Below are 14,699 nucleotides of genomic sequence, written 5' to 3' on the forward strand. Positions count from 1 at the left end.
TACCAGCGCAAAGAACGTCATCCAGTTGTTTGGTGTACATCGACACTGTTATTTTGCTGCTAATTAATACTCTATTCCATCCACGGAGACAGAGGCACGATTCTCGAGGGGTTCTTGTCTTCGTGTACAGTTTCGTAGCACAATTTACATCATATTTAGCAGTGTTCAACAACTTCAGTGGTTTCTGTGTATGTATTTATATGCTACCATAATATAAAATGAGTTGTGAAGAGTTGTATATTCTACTGTAGTAACTAGAATTAAAGTTAAAGGAAAATTAAGGAATGGACGCAGGATGTATGCGGTAAGTGGGAGATAAATAAATTGCAGAGATTTTTCTTATTACACACAGAGGAACATTCATTTTATTTCCACAAGATAGTAGTTGATATGTATGTCAGAGAACATTAATTGTAGTTAAATATTGCAATGTATTAAATCGTTACAGTGCTGACGTCTTGCATATCACTTGGAGTTACGTGTTGTGTACGGGTAACTTCTGTTATGCAGGAATTTGTCACTGTGTATGCATTAAATGTTTTCAACCTCACTAAACTCACAGCTGGAAATGGTTAAATAAGCGTCATGTAGACGAAGTTAATTGCATAGTCGGCGTTGTCACTTCGTTCCACCACAGAGCGCGTCCATACATACACTCATTAAATTATTAAAGTTCTGCGGAATGTATACTGAAGTAATTCAAGTCTTTAGTTTTCGACCTTCGCGATTTGTACAGTGCCGATTGCAGAAATAGTTCAACGGTCATATTCCAGTTACAACACAAACGACTCAAGCAGTCCAGTCTTTGCGAAGCAGCCTTGTTTATGTGTGATCTAACAGCACCCACAAAGTTCACTGCAAGAGTGGCACACGCGTAGCTGACGACACAGCTAATCACAGGTGGGAGTTCACGTGAGTATTGATGCTAGCAACTGCTCCACGTGACTTGGCGGCACTAACAGGAAGTACTGAGTTCAGGCCGCGTGTTATAATGCGCTGTTGTGGACGTACGCCGCAGCGAGGAGACCTCCAACACCATGGCGTTGGAGAACGTGAAGTCAGAGTGCTAACTGCACGTCACACGTGTCTTCAGAAGCACCGACTCGTAAGTGCGCCATTACGTGTACAGGGGCCAGGAAACACACGTGTCATCCTGTCCAATTAGAACAGGGAGCGGCATAGTCAGTCCCACGTGTCACACAGCTCAGGTATCCACACGACAACAGGTGCCTATTTGCAAGTGTACTCTTCGGTGCGCTCGCTACACGTGTCGCACGTGACGTGGCAGCACCAGTGAAACTTGCAACGGCACTGCCACGTGCGCGTATACTGGTGGGTGTTGTAGCCGCGACCACAGCATAGGATGTCACAGCTTCCCGTACCTGCGAACAGAGCAAACATCACTCTTATTATTACATATTGCTTCATTATGTTAAACGCTTTAAGGAGTGATAAAATGGCCTTCCTGGCCTTGGCAGGATCATTTCATAAATTAAAACAGGTATTTCAAGCAAGTATGAAGGTGGCAGGGATAAAACACAAGGATCGCTAAGTTGTTTACAACTTCTACAGAAACCAGATAACTAATTATAAGATAATGTAATTAATCATAAATAATCGTCACAATTTGAGAAGAAAAGCGATGTCCATACATATAACACTAGAACGAAAAAATGATGTTTATTGTTATTTTTTATTAAAACTATCAAGGGCTCAGAAACGAGTTCAGTACTCACCAACAAAAAATTTTTGATCATTTACTCCAGAACACAAATGTCTCTAACAGGTAGTAAAGCAAGTTTTAAACATAACACAAAATCATTTCTTGCGGAGAATTCCTTGTAATCCATAGATGATTGTATATTTAAAAAGTGATAGCTTGAAAAAAAGAAAGAAAAGCTAGTGTTTTGTCTTGCATGAGTAGAATGAAAAATAATACTCATTAATTATAAATTTAGGCTAGTGTGCGATTTAGGAACGTGTAAATGGCCATCATGCAGCCTTACACTGAAATTAATCGTTTATACATTTTGTGTTAACGGATTCGTTCCACAAATTTTTGATAAAAAGTATTTCAAATGGTATATGGTACATGTAACTAACTAACTAACTAACTAACTAATAAAGGGGGTGAAAGGCTACTGGTAGTTGGGGAAACGACTGAGGCAGGATTGCTTCATATCCTCCGAAGCTATTCATTCTGCACATTGAGCAGGTCATCGAGAAGAAATAAAAATTTTGAGGTTTGCTGATGAAAATGTAGTTCGATCAGAGACAGAAGAACTCTTGAAAGATCAGTTTGACGGTGTGTATAGTGTAGCTAATGAGACGAACATCAACGAACGTTATGGAAATACAATGCAGTGAGATAAAATCAGGTGACGCTGACGGAATTAATTTAGGAAATTAGACAGTGAAAGTTGTAGATTAGTTTTGCTATTTGAGCAGCGAAGTGAAGAAGGTAGAGGAATACAATATAGACCAGGAATATCAGGGGAAATATTTCTGCAAAAGAGAAATTTGGTAACATTGTATATAAGATGAAATGTTAGGAAGTTATTTTCTGCAGGAATATGTTTGAATTATAGCCATCTTTGGAAGTGAAAAGTGGACGACAAACAGTTCAGACAAAAAGATTAGATGGATAGTAGTAGTAGTATATTAGCGTTTAACGTCCCGTCGACAGCGAGGTCATTAGAGACGAAGCGCAAGCTCGGGCGAGGAAAGGGTGGGGAAGGAAATCGGCCGTGCCCTTTCAAAGGAACCATCCCGGCATTTGCCTGAAGCGATTTAGGGAAATCACGGAAAACCTAAATCAGGATGGCCGGAGACGGGATTGAACCGTCGTCCTCCCGAATGCGAGTCCAGTGTGTAGATGGATAGATTGGATATCTAACGAGAAGATAGTGAAATCAATCAGGAAGCAGAAATTTATGGCACAATATAACTAAAAGAAGGGTTCTGTTGATAGAGCACATCGTGAGGGATCAAGGAAGGTAAAACTTGTAGATGGGAACCAAGGCTTTTCCTACAGCAAACAGATGCAAATGGATGTAGGTAACATTATTGACTCAGAACTGCAGAGATTTGCACAGGATGGACTAGGGTGGAAATGTGCATCAAACCGCTCTTCACGAATGAAGACTGCAACAACTAGTGCCTAGATTGCATACTGTATTTTCTATTTATTGCGTTATTAGCTGTACCCGTCCACTCAGTCTGCTTAAATGGAGAAGAAAGAAAAGAGGAAGCATACATTTCTAATATGTATGGTAATTGGATATACGTCCTAATCTCCTCCTCTTTCCTGTCCCTGTCCATCTCCTCCTCCTCCTCCTCCCCCCCCCCTCTCTCTCCAGCTCTTCCTGCCCCCTCTCTCTGTCCGTCTCATCCTTCCCGTTTTCTGCGTCCATTTCCTCCCACCCTCTGTCCATCTCCTCTCCCCGCCCCCCTCCCTCTCTCTCCCTGACCTGGAGCCTTGTTTATTGTTAATGCAGACTCAGATTCTGTAGTAATACTCCAATCACAGACCAATAAGCTATAAATACGACTTTCTGTTTGCTAACAACGTTTCAGTATTAAAAGGCATACAGTATACAAGATTCTGAACAAACGAACATTTACATTTTATTTACATATAAGATTGGTATGTTTCGCAAACTGCCATAAACGGATCCTGTAATTATGACCAAAAGTAGTATTAGAATGTTAAGTGTTATGTACATGCTGTAACAGAAAGATGGCAACAGATTTAGAGGGGCTCTAGAGAGCGTTTTGAGGAACAAATTAGCTGAAAATTCATGTCTGTGAACATCAACCAACGACGCTAAGACAGATTGTTCCAATGCTGGCTCGAACTGGGCATAAAGTGTCAACCACTGACTGGCTCGCGGTCAGGAAGCAGTAGTGTGGATACCCACCAAAAGGACCTAATTACACGCGTTCTGCACATGCTCCAACCATTTGGTCAACACTGTCCGAGTGAGTTCGGGCGGCGCAGAGCTGTGGCGTACATAACGACTCAACAGCCTTACTGCCCTTCATCAAAGTTGTGGGTGCCACCGCCTGCGTCTAGGCCCCTTTGACAGCAAGTATGAATTTGTACATTGATGGACGCTGTGTGGAACTTCATGCCATGGGTCTAACTGTAGACCGCACGTTACTTGGCGTGGAATGTTTCCATGCCTATTACATCATCGCTGTTAACACTCATAAGAGTTCTGGTGACAACCTACAAAAACTCACATTTCCTGCCTAATGAGCTCCTATCCATATTTTTTTTCTCAGGACACTTTCTATAATACCTCCAAGTTTGTCAGTATCTGAAGGAGGTCATTGTTTCCCCGGGCATGTTTTAAATTACTTTATTCTGTACCGCTGGCTTCGAACACGGAGGATTCTCACTTGCATTTATAGCCATAAAATCGCGTGCCAAGAGTATTTGTGCACAGCAAGGTCGTCAGCGATCATTATGTTGTAATACATGGGTATAAACTACACTTATTCACACTTTTTCGTGGAACTGACCAAATACAGCCCGGTGGAATAATCTCCTTAAGATTTATGAAGACTGTGGTGGCCACCCAGAAGAAAATTACTTGTATCGTTTTGTTACAACCTGTAGACAACACTGGGCAAGAAAAGTAAAAATTTACACACTAAATTTAGAATTTGTGAACCAATGTCAGTGTCAGTTGTGATGAAGACTGTACTGATACAAGACGTCAACTGCAAGCTGGGCTCGAAAGTTTACAGAGAATGATACTTTTATAAACCATTATTGATTGTTATAATTAAGTTAACTTCATATGTGTGTGTTACTGTCATTTGAAATTCCAATTTTATATCTGTTGAATTGTACCCACTGGTCCCGTGTTTTGTAATTCTACGTATAGTATTTGCAATTTTGAATTATCTCCGTCATTTTATATTTACATGAACAGACTAAGGCATTCTCCACTAGCGGCACGCCTTAACTATCACTTCTATTTTTATAAACATTTCATTCCGAGTTGGCAGTTGACGCACTGCTTTGTCACATTTTTTATTGCAACCAGCACTGAATCTTCTTCCATAAGTTCTTGGTTTGCTTGTCGCGTTTTTACTTTTGTTGACTGATATGTACAGGGTTTTCCAAAAGTTAATGCTCGAACTGACAGCTGTGATAATGGAGACCACAATAAATGTATTTCGTTAACTAATCAGATGTCAGAAATGCGTACTGAGTAAGTGTGGAGTGTCCAGGAGGTTACTGGCTGCGACTGATAATAAACAATATGTTCCAGTCACTTCTTTTTGTGATGAACAAATGTTCAAAATAAGCATCATTATCATAAGCTAAGAGACGTGTCGTCATAGAAGTACGTCGCATGTTTGAAAATGCGTGGCTGCTGCAAGGATTCTTGTAACTAACTTCTCTTCTGAGTCTACAGAGGTAGAAACGCTTCGATTTGCATGTAGCCCCCAGGGAGAGTGTAATGAGCTGAGGGCTCACGATCTTGCAGGTCAATATAGTCGTTCATGTCCTGTGCGGTCGATACACCGTTTGTTGAAAGTAAGGGGTATTGCTGCTCGTACTGGTTCTGCAAAGTGCGCCGGGGCCCTATCACATTCGAGCAACATCGTCCCTCTGATTCGTGGAGGTTACTTCCTCTAATAAAATCAGCAGTTACTCTTGCAAGAACAATCTGTAAATTGGCAACTTGAGTCATGAGGCAACATATGGTGCCCTAGGAAGTAGTCACCTGCAACACTACGTTTACCGCAAATTGGTTCTCACATAAATGTTTTATAAGGATTTTCGTCCGCCTATAGATGTAAGTTATAACAATTGTACTATTCTTCGCAAGACAACTGAGTAGAAACCAGTCTACAAACTCAATCCGAGGCGAATAATCGTCTAATTCTACGTCGGATGAAAAGAATGAATAAGCTGTTCATACAACACATTCCATACTTAACTTTTATGAACGACAAACACAGCGGCGAAAGCTTGTGTACTTGCCTCGGGCCCTGCTCTTAGCATCACAGCACGTATTTCCCGCATAATAGGTGTACGGTCTGTCTGTAGTCTGCCTGCACTGGGCATCGGTGTGCCGATATTGCCCAGCCGATCGTGTACTGCAGCGAATGCGCCACAATGGGAACGTCTTCGTGCAGGGAACCGTTTACGGTACAATCACTGAGCTCTCCGATCATTGCCTCCAACTGCACCCTAAAACATATTCATTTCTCGCAGTTTTTCCGCGTTTAGCGTTCGTACTGCACCGACAAGCAGGTGCTACAGACATATGTGCAGCTGACTGGCTGAATGCGAAAGTCAGAGCGTCAAAACACTACGTACTTCGAATCACCTATCGTGTAAACATACTTGAAGAAGGTACTTCTTCTGGCCTAGTTACACATGATTAGTCAGGCCTAGTTACACATGCTTAGTGCTCTCTCAATATTCGTTTCCGACACAAGGTTGCTTCACGAAATATATTTGCTGTTAGTTCCGTCGTAATCTAATACATTGAGCTCTGAAATTTTGAACAACCGGCGGATCTATATAGGATGGTCCATTGATAGTGACCGGGCCAAATACCTCACGAAATAAGTATCAAATGAAATAACCACAAAGAACGAAACTCGTCTAGCTTGAAGGGGGAGAGCAGATGGCGCTATAGTTGGCCTGCTAGATGGCGCTGCCATAGGTCAAACGGTTATCAACTGCGTTTTTTTAAAAATAGGAACCCCCATTTTTATTACTTATTCGTGTAGTACGGAAAGAAATATGAATGTTTTTAGTTGGACCACTTTTTTCGCTTTGCGATAGATGGGGCTGTAATAGTCACAAGCGTGTAAGTACGTGGTATCACGTAACATTCCCCCAGTGCGGGCGGTATTTGCTTCGTGATACATTACCCGTGTTGAAATGGACCATTTTCCAATTGCGGAAAAGGTCGATATAGTGTTGATGTATGGCTATTGTGATCAAAATGCCCAACAGGCGTGTGCTACGTATGCTGCTCGGTATCCTGGACGACATCATAGAAGTGTCCGGACCGTTCGCCAGATAGTTACGCTGTTTAAGGAAACAGGAAGTGTTCAGCCACATATGAAACCTCAAACACGACCTGCAATAAATGATGATGCCCAAGTAGGTGTTTTAGATGCTGTCGCGGGTAACGCGCACATCAGTAGCAACGTCGATGTTGAGAATGCTACATCAACATCGACTGAACCCGTACCACATTTCTATGCACCAGGAATTGCATGGCGATGACTTTGAACGTCGTGTACAGTTCTGCCACTGGGCACAATAGATATGACGGGACGATGGCAGATTTTTTGCACGCGTTCTATTTAGCGACGAAGCGTCATTCACCAACAGCGGTAACGTAAACCAGCATAATATGCACTACTGGGCAACGGAAAATCCACGATGGCCGCAACAAGTGGAACATTAGCGACCTTGGCGGGTTAATGTATGGTGCGGCATTATGGGAGAAAGGATAATTGGCCCCCATTTTATCGATGGCAATCTAAATGGTGCGATGTATGCTGATTTCCTAAGTAACGTTCTACCGATGTTACTACAAGATGTTTCACTGCATGACAGAATGACGATCTGCTTCCATCATGATGGATGTCCGGCACATAGCTCGCGTGCGATTGAAGCGGTGTTGAATAGCATATTTCATGACAGGGGGATTGGTCGTCGAAGCACCACACCATTGCCCGCACTTCCACCGGATCTGACGTCCCCGGATTTTTTTCTGTGGGGAAAGTTGAACGATATTTGCTATTGTGATCCACCGACAACGCCTGACAACATGCGTCAGCGTGCGATTGAAGCGGTGTTGAACAGCGTATTTCATGACAGGTGGATTGGTCGTCGAAGCACCACACCATTGCCCGCACTTCCACCGGATCTGACGTCCCCGGATTTTTTTCTGTGGGGAAAGTTGAAGGATATTTGCTATTGTGATCCACCGACAACGCCTGACAACATGCGTCAGCGCATTGTCAAAGCAGGTGCGAACATTACGGAAGGCGAACTACTCGCTGTTGAGAGAAATGTCTTTACATGTATTGCCAAATGCATTGAGGTTGACGGACATCATTTTGAGCCTTTTTTGCATTTAACAGCAGGCGTTCTCAGAAATTATAAGTTCACAAAGGTACAAGTAATACATTGGAACAACCGAAATGAAATGTTCAAACGTACCTACGCTCTGTATTTTAATTTAAAAAACCTACCTGTTACCAACTGTTTGTCTAAAATTGTGAGCCCTACGTTTGTGACTATTACGGCGCCATCTATCACAAGCCGAAAAAAGTGGTCCAACTAAAATATTCATATTTCTTTACGGACTACACGAATATGTAATAAAACGGGGATTCCTGTTTTTTTTTAAAAAAAACGCAGTTGATTTCCGTTTGACCTATGGCTGCGCCATCCAGCGGGCCAACCATAGCGCCATCTAGTTTCCCCCTTCAAGCTAGACAAGTTTCGTTCTTTGTAGTTTTTTCTTTTGACGCTTATTTCGTGTGATATTTGGCCCGGTCACGATCAATGGACCACCCTGTATATCGCAGACGACCTGGCACTACTCAGAGATAACGAAACTACAGCAATCAGATAGATAGAAGTACTCAAATAGTGCGCAGAAAAAGTAGGGCAACATATTTCCTTTTAGACAACTGAGTTCTTTTGCATAAAATTAAACATTCCAAAATTGAACACAAAGTATGGCAAAAGGGTCACACACTTTAAGTACCTAGGTGAAGTGCTCGAACCGACAGGTAAGGAGAAAATTGCCCAGAACACTAGGTTATTGAAAATGAAGAGACCCTTATACAAAACACTTCGTATTTATAACAAACGACTGTCCACCTGCACCACAATTGGTCAATACAACACTGTGTAACCAAATGTCAGGTGCGATGCGCCAGTGAGACACTGATGTTACACACAAAGGCCGACCTTTAGAACATTCTCACACAGGAAAGGAAAATCAATAGGAAAATGATTGGGCCAAAACTCACTAACGATGGATATAGGCTTCACTCCAGGGGCACCACAGAGAAGTTCTCCAGCACCGCGGCGGACATTAGAAAGAGGCGACTAAAATTTTATGGGCACATAAGCGGACTCCCACAGACCAGACTCACCAACAGAATCGTCAGGTACATCCAGAGACATTTGTCAATTTGATGTTAATTATTTCCGGGTTCGATTCCCGGGGGATCAGGGATTTTCTCTGCCTCGTGATGACTGGGTGTTGCGTTCTGTCCTTAGGTTAGTTAGGTTTAAGTAGTTGTAAGTTCTAGGGGACTGATGACAATAAACGTTAAGTCCCATAGTGCTCAGAGCCATTTGAACCATTTTTTTAATGTTAATTATGAGCTATGATAATGGCGTTAGCTGAAACGTGTCACTAACGTAATAATGAAAACGAGCATTAAGCTCTCTAGCCGGCCAGAGTGGCCGAGCGGTTCTATGCGCTACAGTCTGGAACCGCACGACCGCTACGGTCTCAGGTTCGAATCCTGCTTCAGGCATGGATGTGTGTTATGTCCTTAGGTTAGTTAGGTTTAAGCAGTTCTAAGGGACTGATGACCTCTGAAGTTAAGTCCCATAGTGCTCAGAACCATATTTAAGCTCTCTATACAATATCATTCACAGAAGTTCATAATGATTGCAGACTCGTTTATTTTCTTTATTGCAAAGCACTCTTTGGTTGAATGACGCAGCCATAGTGATAATTAAAAGCTGGGACTAAAAGTTTAAGGACGAAGGAGCGTTTCATCTCGTTCATAGCTCCTTCTGGTTTTGTCTAATTTTAAGAAAACGATATTCTATCGAAAGAATATGGTTGTTGACATCAGTATACAATTAATTCTGAGTCTAGACACAATTATAGAAGTACACTGTTCATTGTAAACACTTTTGGTGACATAGTATTCATTCTTCAAACAGTTCACTTGAAACTGGAGAAAACACCTACATGAAAATCTTAAGAAAATATAAAGCATCACAGTCCACTAACTATTTCTACTCCAAATCTGCTCAGAAAATCTAAAACGCACGACCTGCGTTGCTGGCGGCTGTGTCATGCAGTCTGCATGCTAATGCTTCCCAGCGCATTGGAAATAATGTAATAAACGATGCATGAAAGGAGTTTGGTAGTTTTACATCATGCTCCCTTCATTCCGACCATACATCCATCAGATTACGACCCAAAGTTGAAACAGTCTGTGCTTGGACCTCGTTTCCTCTCTCTGGAAGAACTTTCTGTTCCTGTTTATCTGAGGCATTTGACAGATTGGTAGACGTGGTGCGTTGGGTGGAACAGTGAACCTTCCAAAAAGTTGAAACTGAATTTGAAGCAGGAAGGCTTCTGCTTCAAAGTAATTCAATTCCAACGTTTTGGAAGGTTCATTGTAGTAGAGAAGATTAGATTAGCTCTTGGTCTAGTGTCAGTTCAAGTTGATTCTCTGTTTTAGTTAGGCGAACACAGTTGATATGAAACTTCGTGCCAGATTAAAACTGCGTGCCGGACCGAGACTCGAACTTGGGACCTTTGCATTTCCTTGATCTCATTTTGTTCGTGATTGTTCGTTCTACTTGTTCGGGGAGGACGTCCCATGAGACTTGTTCACGTTCATCGTCATTCAATTAACTCAGTTTTTTATTACAGAGGGCGGCTAACTCTCTGACCCAACACGCTGAGCTATCGTGCCGGCAACGGACTGAGTTACCCAAGCACCGCTCACGACCCGTTCTGACAGCTTCATTTTCACCAGTACCGCGTTCCTACCTTCCAAACTTCACAGAAGATCTCCTGTGAAACTTGCAGAACGTGCACTCCTGGAAGAAAGGATTTTGAGAATATGTGGCTTAGTCACAGCCTGGAGGATGTTACCAGAATGAAATTTTCACTCTGCAGCGGAGTGTGCGGTGATTTGAAACTTTGTGTCAGTCGGTAGAGCACTCGCACACGAAAGGTCTCGAGTTCGAGTCTCGGTCCGGCACCCAGTTTTAATCGACCACAAAGTTTCAAACATCCGACCAGGCAGTGGCTAAGCCATGTCTCCAAAATATCCTTTCTTCCAGGAGTGCTAGTTCTGCAAGTTTCGCAGGAGTGTGTCTGTGGAGTTTGCAAGGTAGGAGGCGAGGTACAGGCAGCATTAAAGCTGTGAGGACGGGTCGTGAGTCGTACTTGAGTAGCTCGGCCGACAAAACACTTGCCCGAGAAGGCAGAGGTCCGAAATTCGAGTCTCGGTCCGGCACGTGGCTTTGATCTGCCACGAGGTTTCAACGCACATGTTGTTTACACACATTTTTATTTTTACTATATATACAAACATAAATATATGTCTCAACAATAAGTGCGTTATTTATGAAATTAATTTCGTCAAACAACTGAGTTCAACTATCTAAATCAGTGAATTAACTTGGACTATCACTCAGTCAGGAGCTAATTTGGAATCTCCTCTGCCAATAATATAAGAGGAAACCAACAGTACACAAAAATTATTAACTAGCTGACACAACCAGTTTCCCTTGATAAAAGACCCTCAGCTTGCAAATGTGGCAAGCATTTCTGCACCTTCCAAGTCGTATCACTCCCTCCAACTCGTTGAGTGAGGAGCCATTCACTCGGCATTTCGTACCTGGCTACCTTCTCCTACATAATTCCAGGTCTCTAACACCTATATTGCTCTCGCCTGACGTACCCGATAACTTATGTCCCAGAACCCCTTAATCTGCCCCAGACCTTAAAATCCCTACCTGCGGTCGCAAAAATCCGTATAGGTTTGACATCTACAAATAACAGATGCCATATCCTATGGATATTCTAACGGCCAGCCCATCCCATACTACTAAACGATGCGGCGCAATGGAGAGACATTAGACTGTTATTCAGGAGGACTGCAGTTCAATACCCCATCCACCTGTTTAGTGTAGTGAATAGTTTCCAAATTAGACGTGTAAGACGTGTATATTTCTATTGTCAAACCACAATTTATGAAAGATGTTTATATTTTATTAATAGGATTAAGTAGGAATAATTAATATTTGTCATTTTGAAAATAATTGTGGTAGCAGGGAATGTCTGCACCAAAGTATTGTTGGCAAGAGAGACCGCAAATTGATATCATTTTAAAAAGGGCGGGAGGAACCGCGTATGGATACATTTTAATAAAAGAGCGGAAAAGACCGGGCATTGATACATTTTGTAATGGTAGCAGGGATTGTCTGCACTAGATAGCATTGTTGGCAGGAGAGACCGCACTTTAGCGTTCGTAGGAAGTCAGTAGTAAGCGAGAAGTGAAGCGAGTCGGTAGCAGGTCTGAAGCGAGAGGTTGAGAGGAGCAGTGTGTCTGCCAGCCACCAGCTATGACTTACAAGAGATTATAAACGGATTTACAGAGACATCAGCTAACTATTATCGTAAGAGGAACTAATATTATTAAATTATTTTCTTTGCGAAACTGAAGACTACTGAAGGTATGTTTGCGCATTGCTAGTTGTAAGATTGTTGTAAAAAGTAAGTCCCATTTGAGCGTTTGTAAAATCATTTCATTACGACCAGTAAATATTTGAAGAAACGTTTTCAGAATATGATTAATTTTTGCCAGCAATGTTGCATTACTGATTATAATCCATCCCAAAAACCATCAACGTAAAACTTTGCAAAAATTTTATTCTTGTCAAGAAAAAGTGTAACTATAAATTACGTAACATCAGTCTATTAAAGAATAACGTCAGCTTTGCTATTAAAGAGTAACGTCAAAATGGTTCAAATGGCTCTGAGCACTATGGGACAACTGCTGTGGTCATCAGTCCCCTAGAACTTAGAACTACTTAAACCTAACTAACCTAAGGACATCACACACATCCATGCCCGAGGCAGGATTCGAACCTGCGACCGTAGCAGTCGCACAGTTCTGGACTGCGCGAGAGTAACGTCAGCTTTGGTAATAAATACAGCGACTTATTATGGCAGCCCACCAGCAGTTAATAGAGTATAGTAAACCAGAGTAAGTACATTCATGTCGCAGTTCGATGTAGCAGACAGATGGCGATCCAGGTAACAGTAAAAAAGGTAAGGAACAGTTTTGGGTTATTGCAGATAACGACTGAGGGCTACGACGACGACACATACTATGTTTCGTCGAAATAATCAGAAAATCACTTTTAATAAGCAAAATTTAAATTTGTATGCGAAGATTGAGAAAGAGAATAAATTTCAAAGGGAAGATTTCATTTGTTATTATTAAGCAAGAGACAGAAATCCTAAGGAAAGGTTTCATAGGTTACTGTAGAAGGGAAGGTTGCGCAACAAAACAGATATAGAGGAGACGGGAAGGTTTCAGACGATGTGGCAGAGCATCGAGACACACTTCTGTGTGTATTTAATTTCGACTACTGTGTGTAAGCGCCTGAAGATGAAGCTGTAAGAGGCTTCGAAAGCGACGCAAATACGCAGCTGAATGGAAAGTCAGAAAGAAAATAGTCCATGGGGTCAAAAATAAAATAGAGGCGGTGAGACGATGGCAGGTGGGGCGTACTGACCCTTGGCGGTGCGGTTGCAGCGCCGCCCGTGCGTGCCCAGCGAGCCCTTGGCGAGGTCGCGCTCGCAGTAGTTGGGCGACTCGTCCAGGTAGACGAGGTCCTGGCGGCGCGGCTCACGCGGCCGGTGTCCGTGGCCCCTGGCGGAGGCGCGCAGCACCAGGCGGCGGCCCAGTTGCATGACGGGCCGCGCGCGCGCGTACTGCCGCATCAGCGCGTCGCCCACCGCGCGGAACGGCGCCAGCGTCCGCCAGCAGGTCTTCATCGTGCAGCTGCCGGACACGCCGTGGCACTTGCACTCGGTGCGCAGCGTCGCCTTCACCGCCTGCAACACAGTCAAGCGGGGCTTGTCTAAAGGGATGCTTCATCGTACAGCTGCCAGGAACACCGTAGCACCTGCAATCGGTGCGCAGCGCCGCCTTCACCGCCTGCAATACAGTCAAACGGGGCTTGTTTAAAGGGATGCTCAATCGTGCTGCTGCCAGAAACACTGTAGCACCTGCACTCGGTGCGCAGCGTCGCCTTCACAGCCTGCAACACAGTCAAACGGGGCTTGTCTGAGGGCATGCTTCATCGTGCAGCTGCCAGGAACACCGTAGCACCTGCACTCGGTGCGCAGCGTCGCCTTCACCGCCTGCAACACAGTCAAACGGGGCTTGTCTAAAGGGATGCTTCATCTCGCAGCTGCCAGAAACACCACAGCACTTGCACTCGGTGCGCAGCGTCGCCTTCACAGCCTGCAACACAGTCAAACGGGGCTTGTTTAAAGGGATGCTCAATCGTGCTGCTGCCAGAAACACTGTAGCACCTGCACTCGGTGCGCAGCGTCGCCTTCACAGCCTGCAACACAGTCAAACGGGGCTTGTCTGAGGGCATGCTTCATCGTGCAGCTGCCAGGAACACCGTAGCACCTGCACTCGGTGCGCAGCGTCGCCTTCACCGCCTGCAACACAGTCAAACGGGGCTTGTCTAAAGGGATGCTTCATCTCGCAGCTGCCAGAAACACCATAGCACTTGGTGCGCAGCGTCGCCTTCACAGCCTGCAACACAGTCAAACGGGGCTTGTTTAAAGGGATGCTCAATCGTGCTGCTGCCAGAAACACTGTAGCACCTGCACTCGGTGCGCAGCGTC

General features: G+C 43.7%; 1 protein-coding gene across 1 annotated transcript in view; it reads right to left on the minus strand.

The window, feature by feature from the left end:
• Positions 1-333: 333 nt before the first annotated feature.
• LOC126272956 (protein Wnt-2) overlaps positions 334-14,699 on the minus strand; it is a 1,102,555-nt gene continuing 1,088,189 nt past the window's right edge. The window contains exons 4-5 of the mRNA XM_049976275.1: positions 13,571-13,892; positions 334-1,382 (exon numbers count right to left, since the gene is read on the minus strand). Coding sequence (XP_049832232.1) covers positions 1,231-1,382; positions 13,571-13,892 — 474 coding nt within the window. The 3' untranslated portion in view covers positions 334-1,230. The remainder of the gene's footprint in view (positions 1,383-13,570; positions 13,893-14,699) is intronic.

Source organism: Schistocerca gregaria, chromosome 5 (assembly GCF_023897955.1).
Source record: "Schistocerca gregaria isolate iqSchGreg1 chromosome 5, iqSchGreg1.2, whole genome shotgun sequence".
NCBI lineage: Eukaryota > Metazoa > Arthropoda > Insecta > Orthoptera > Acrididae > Schistocerca > Schistocerca gregaria.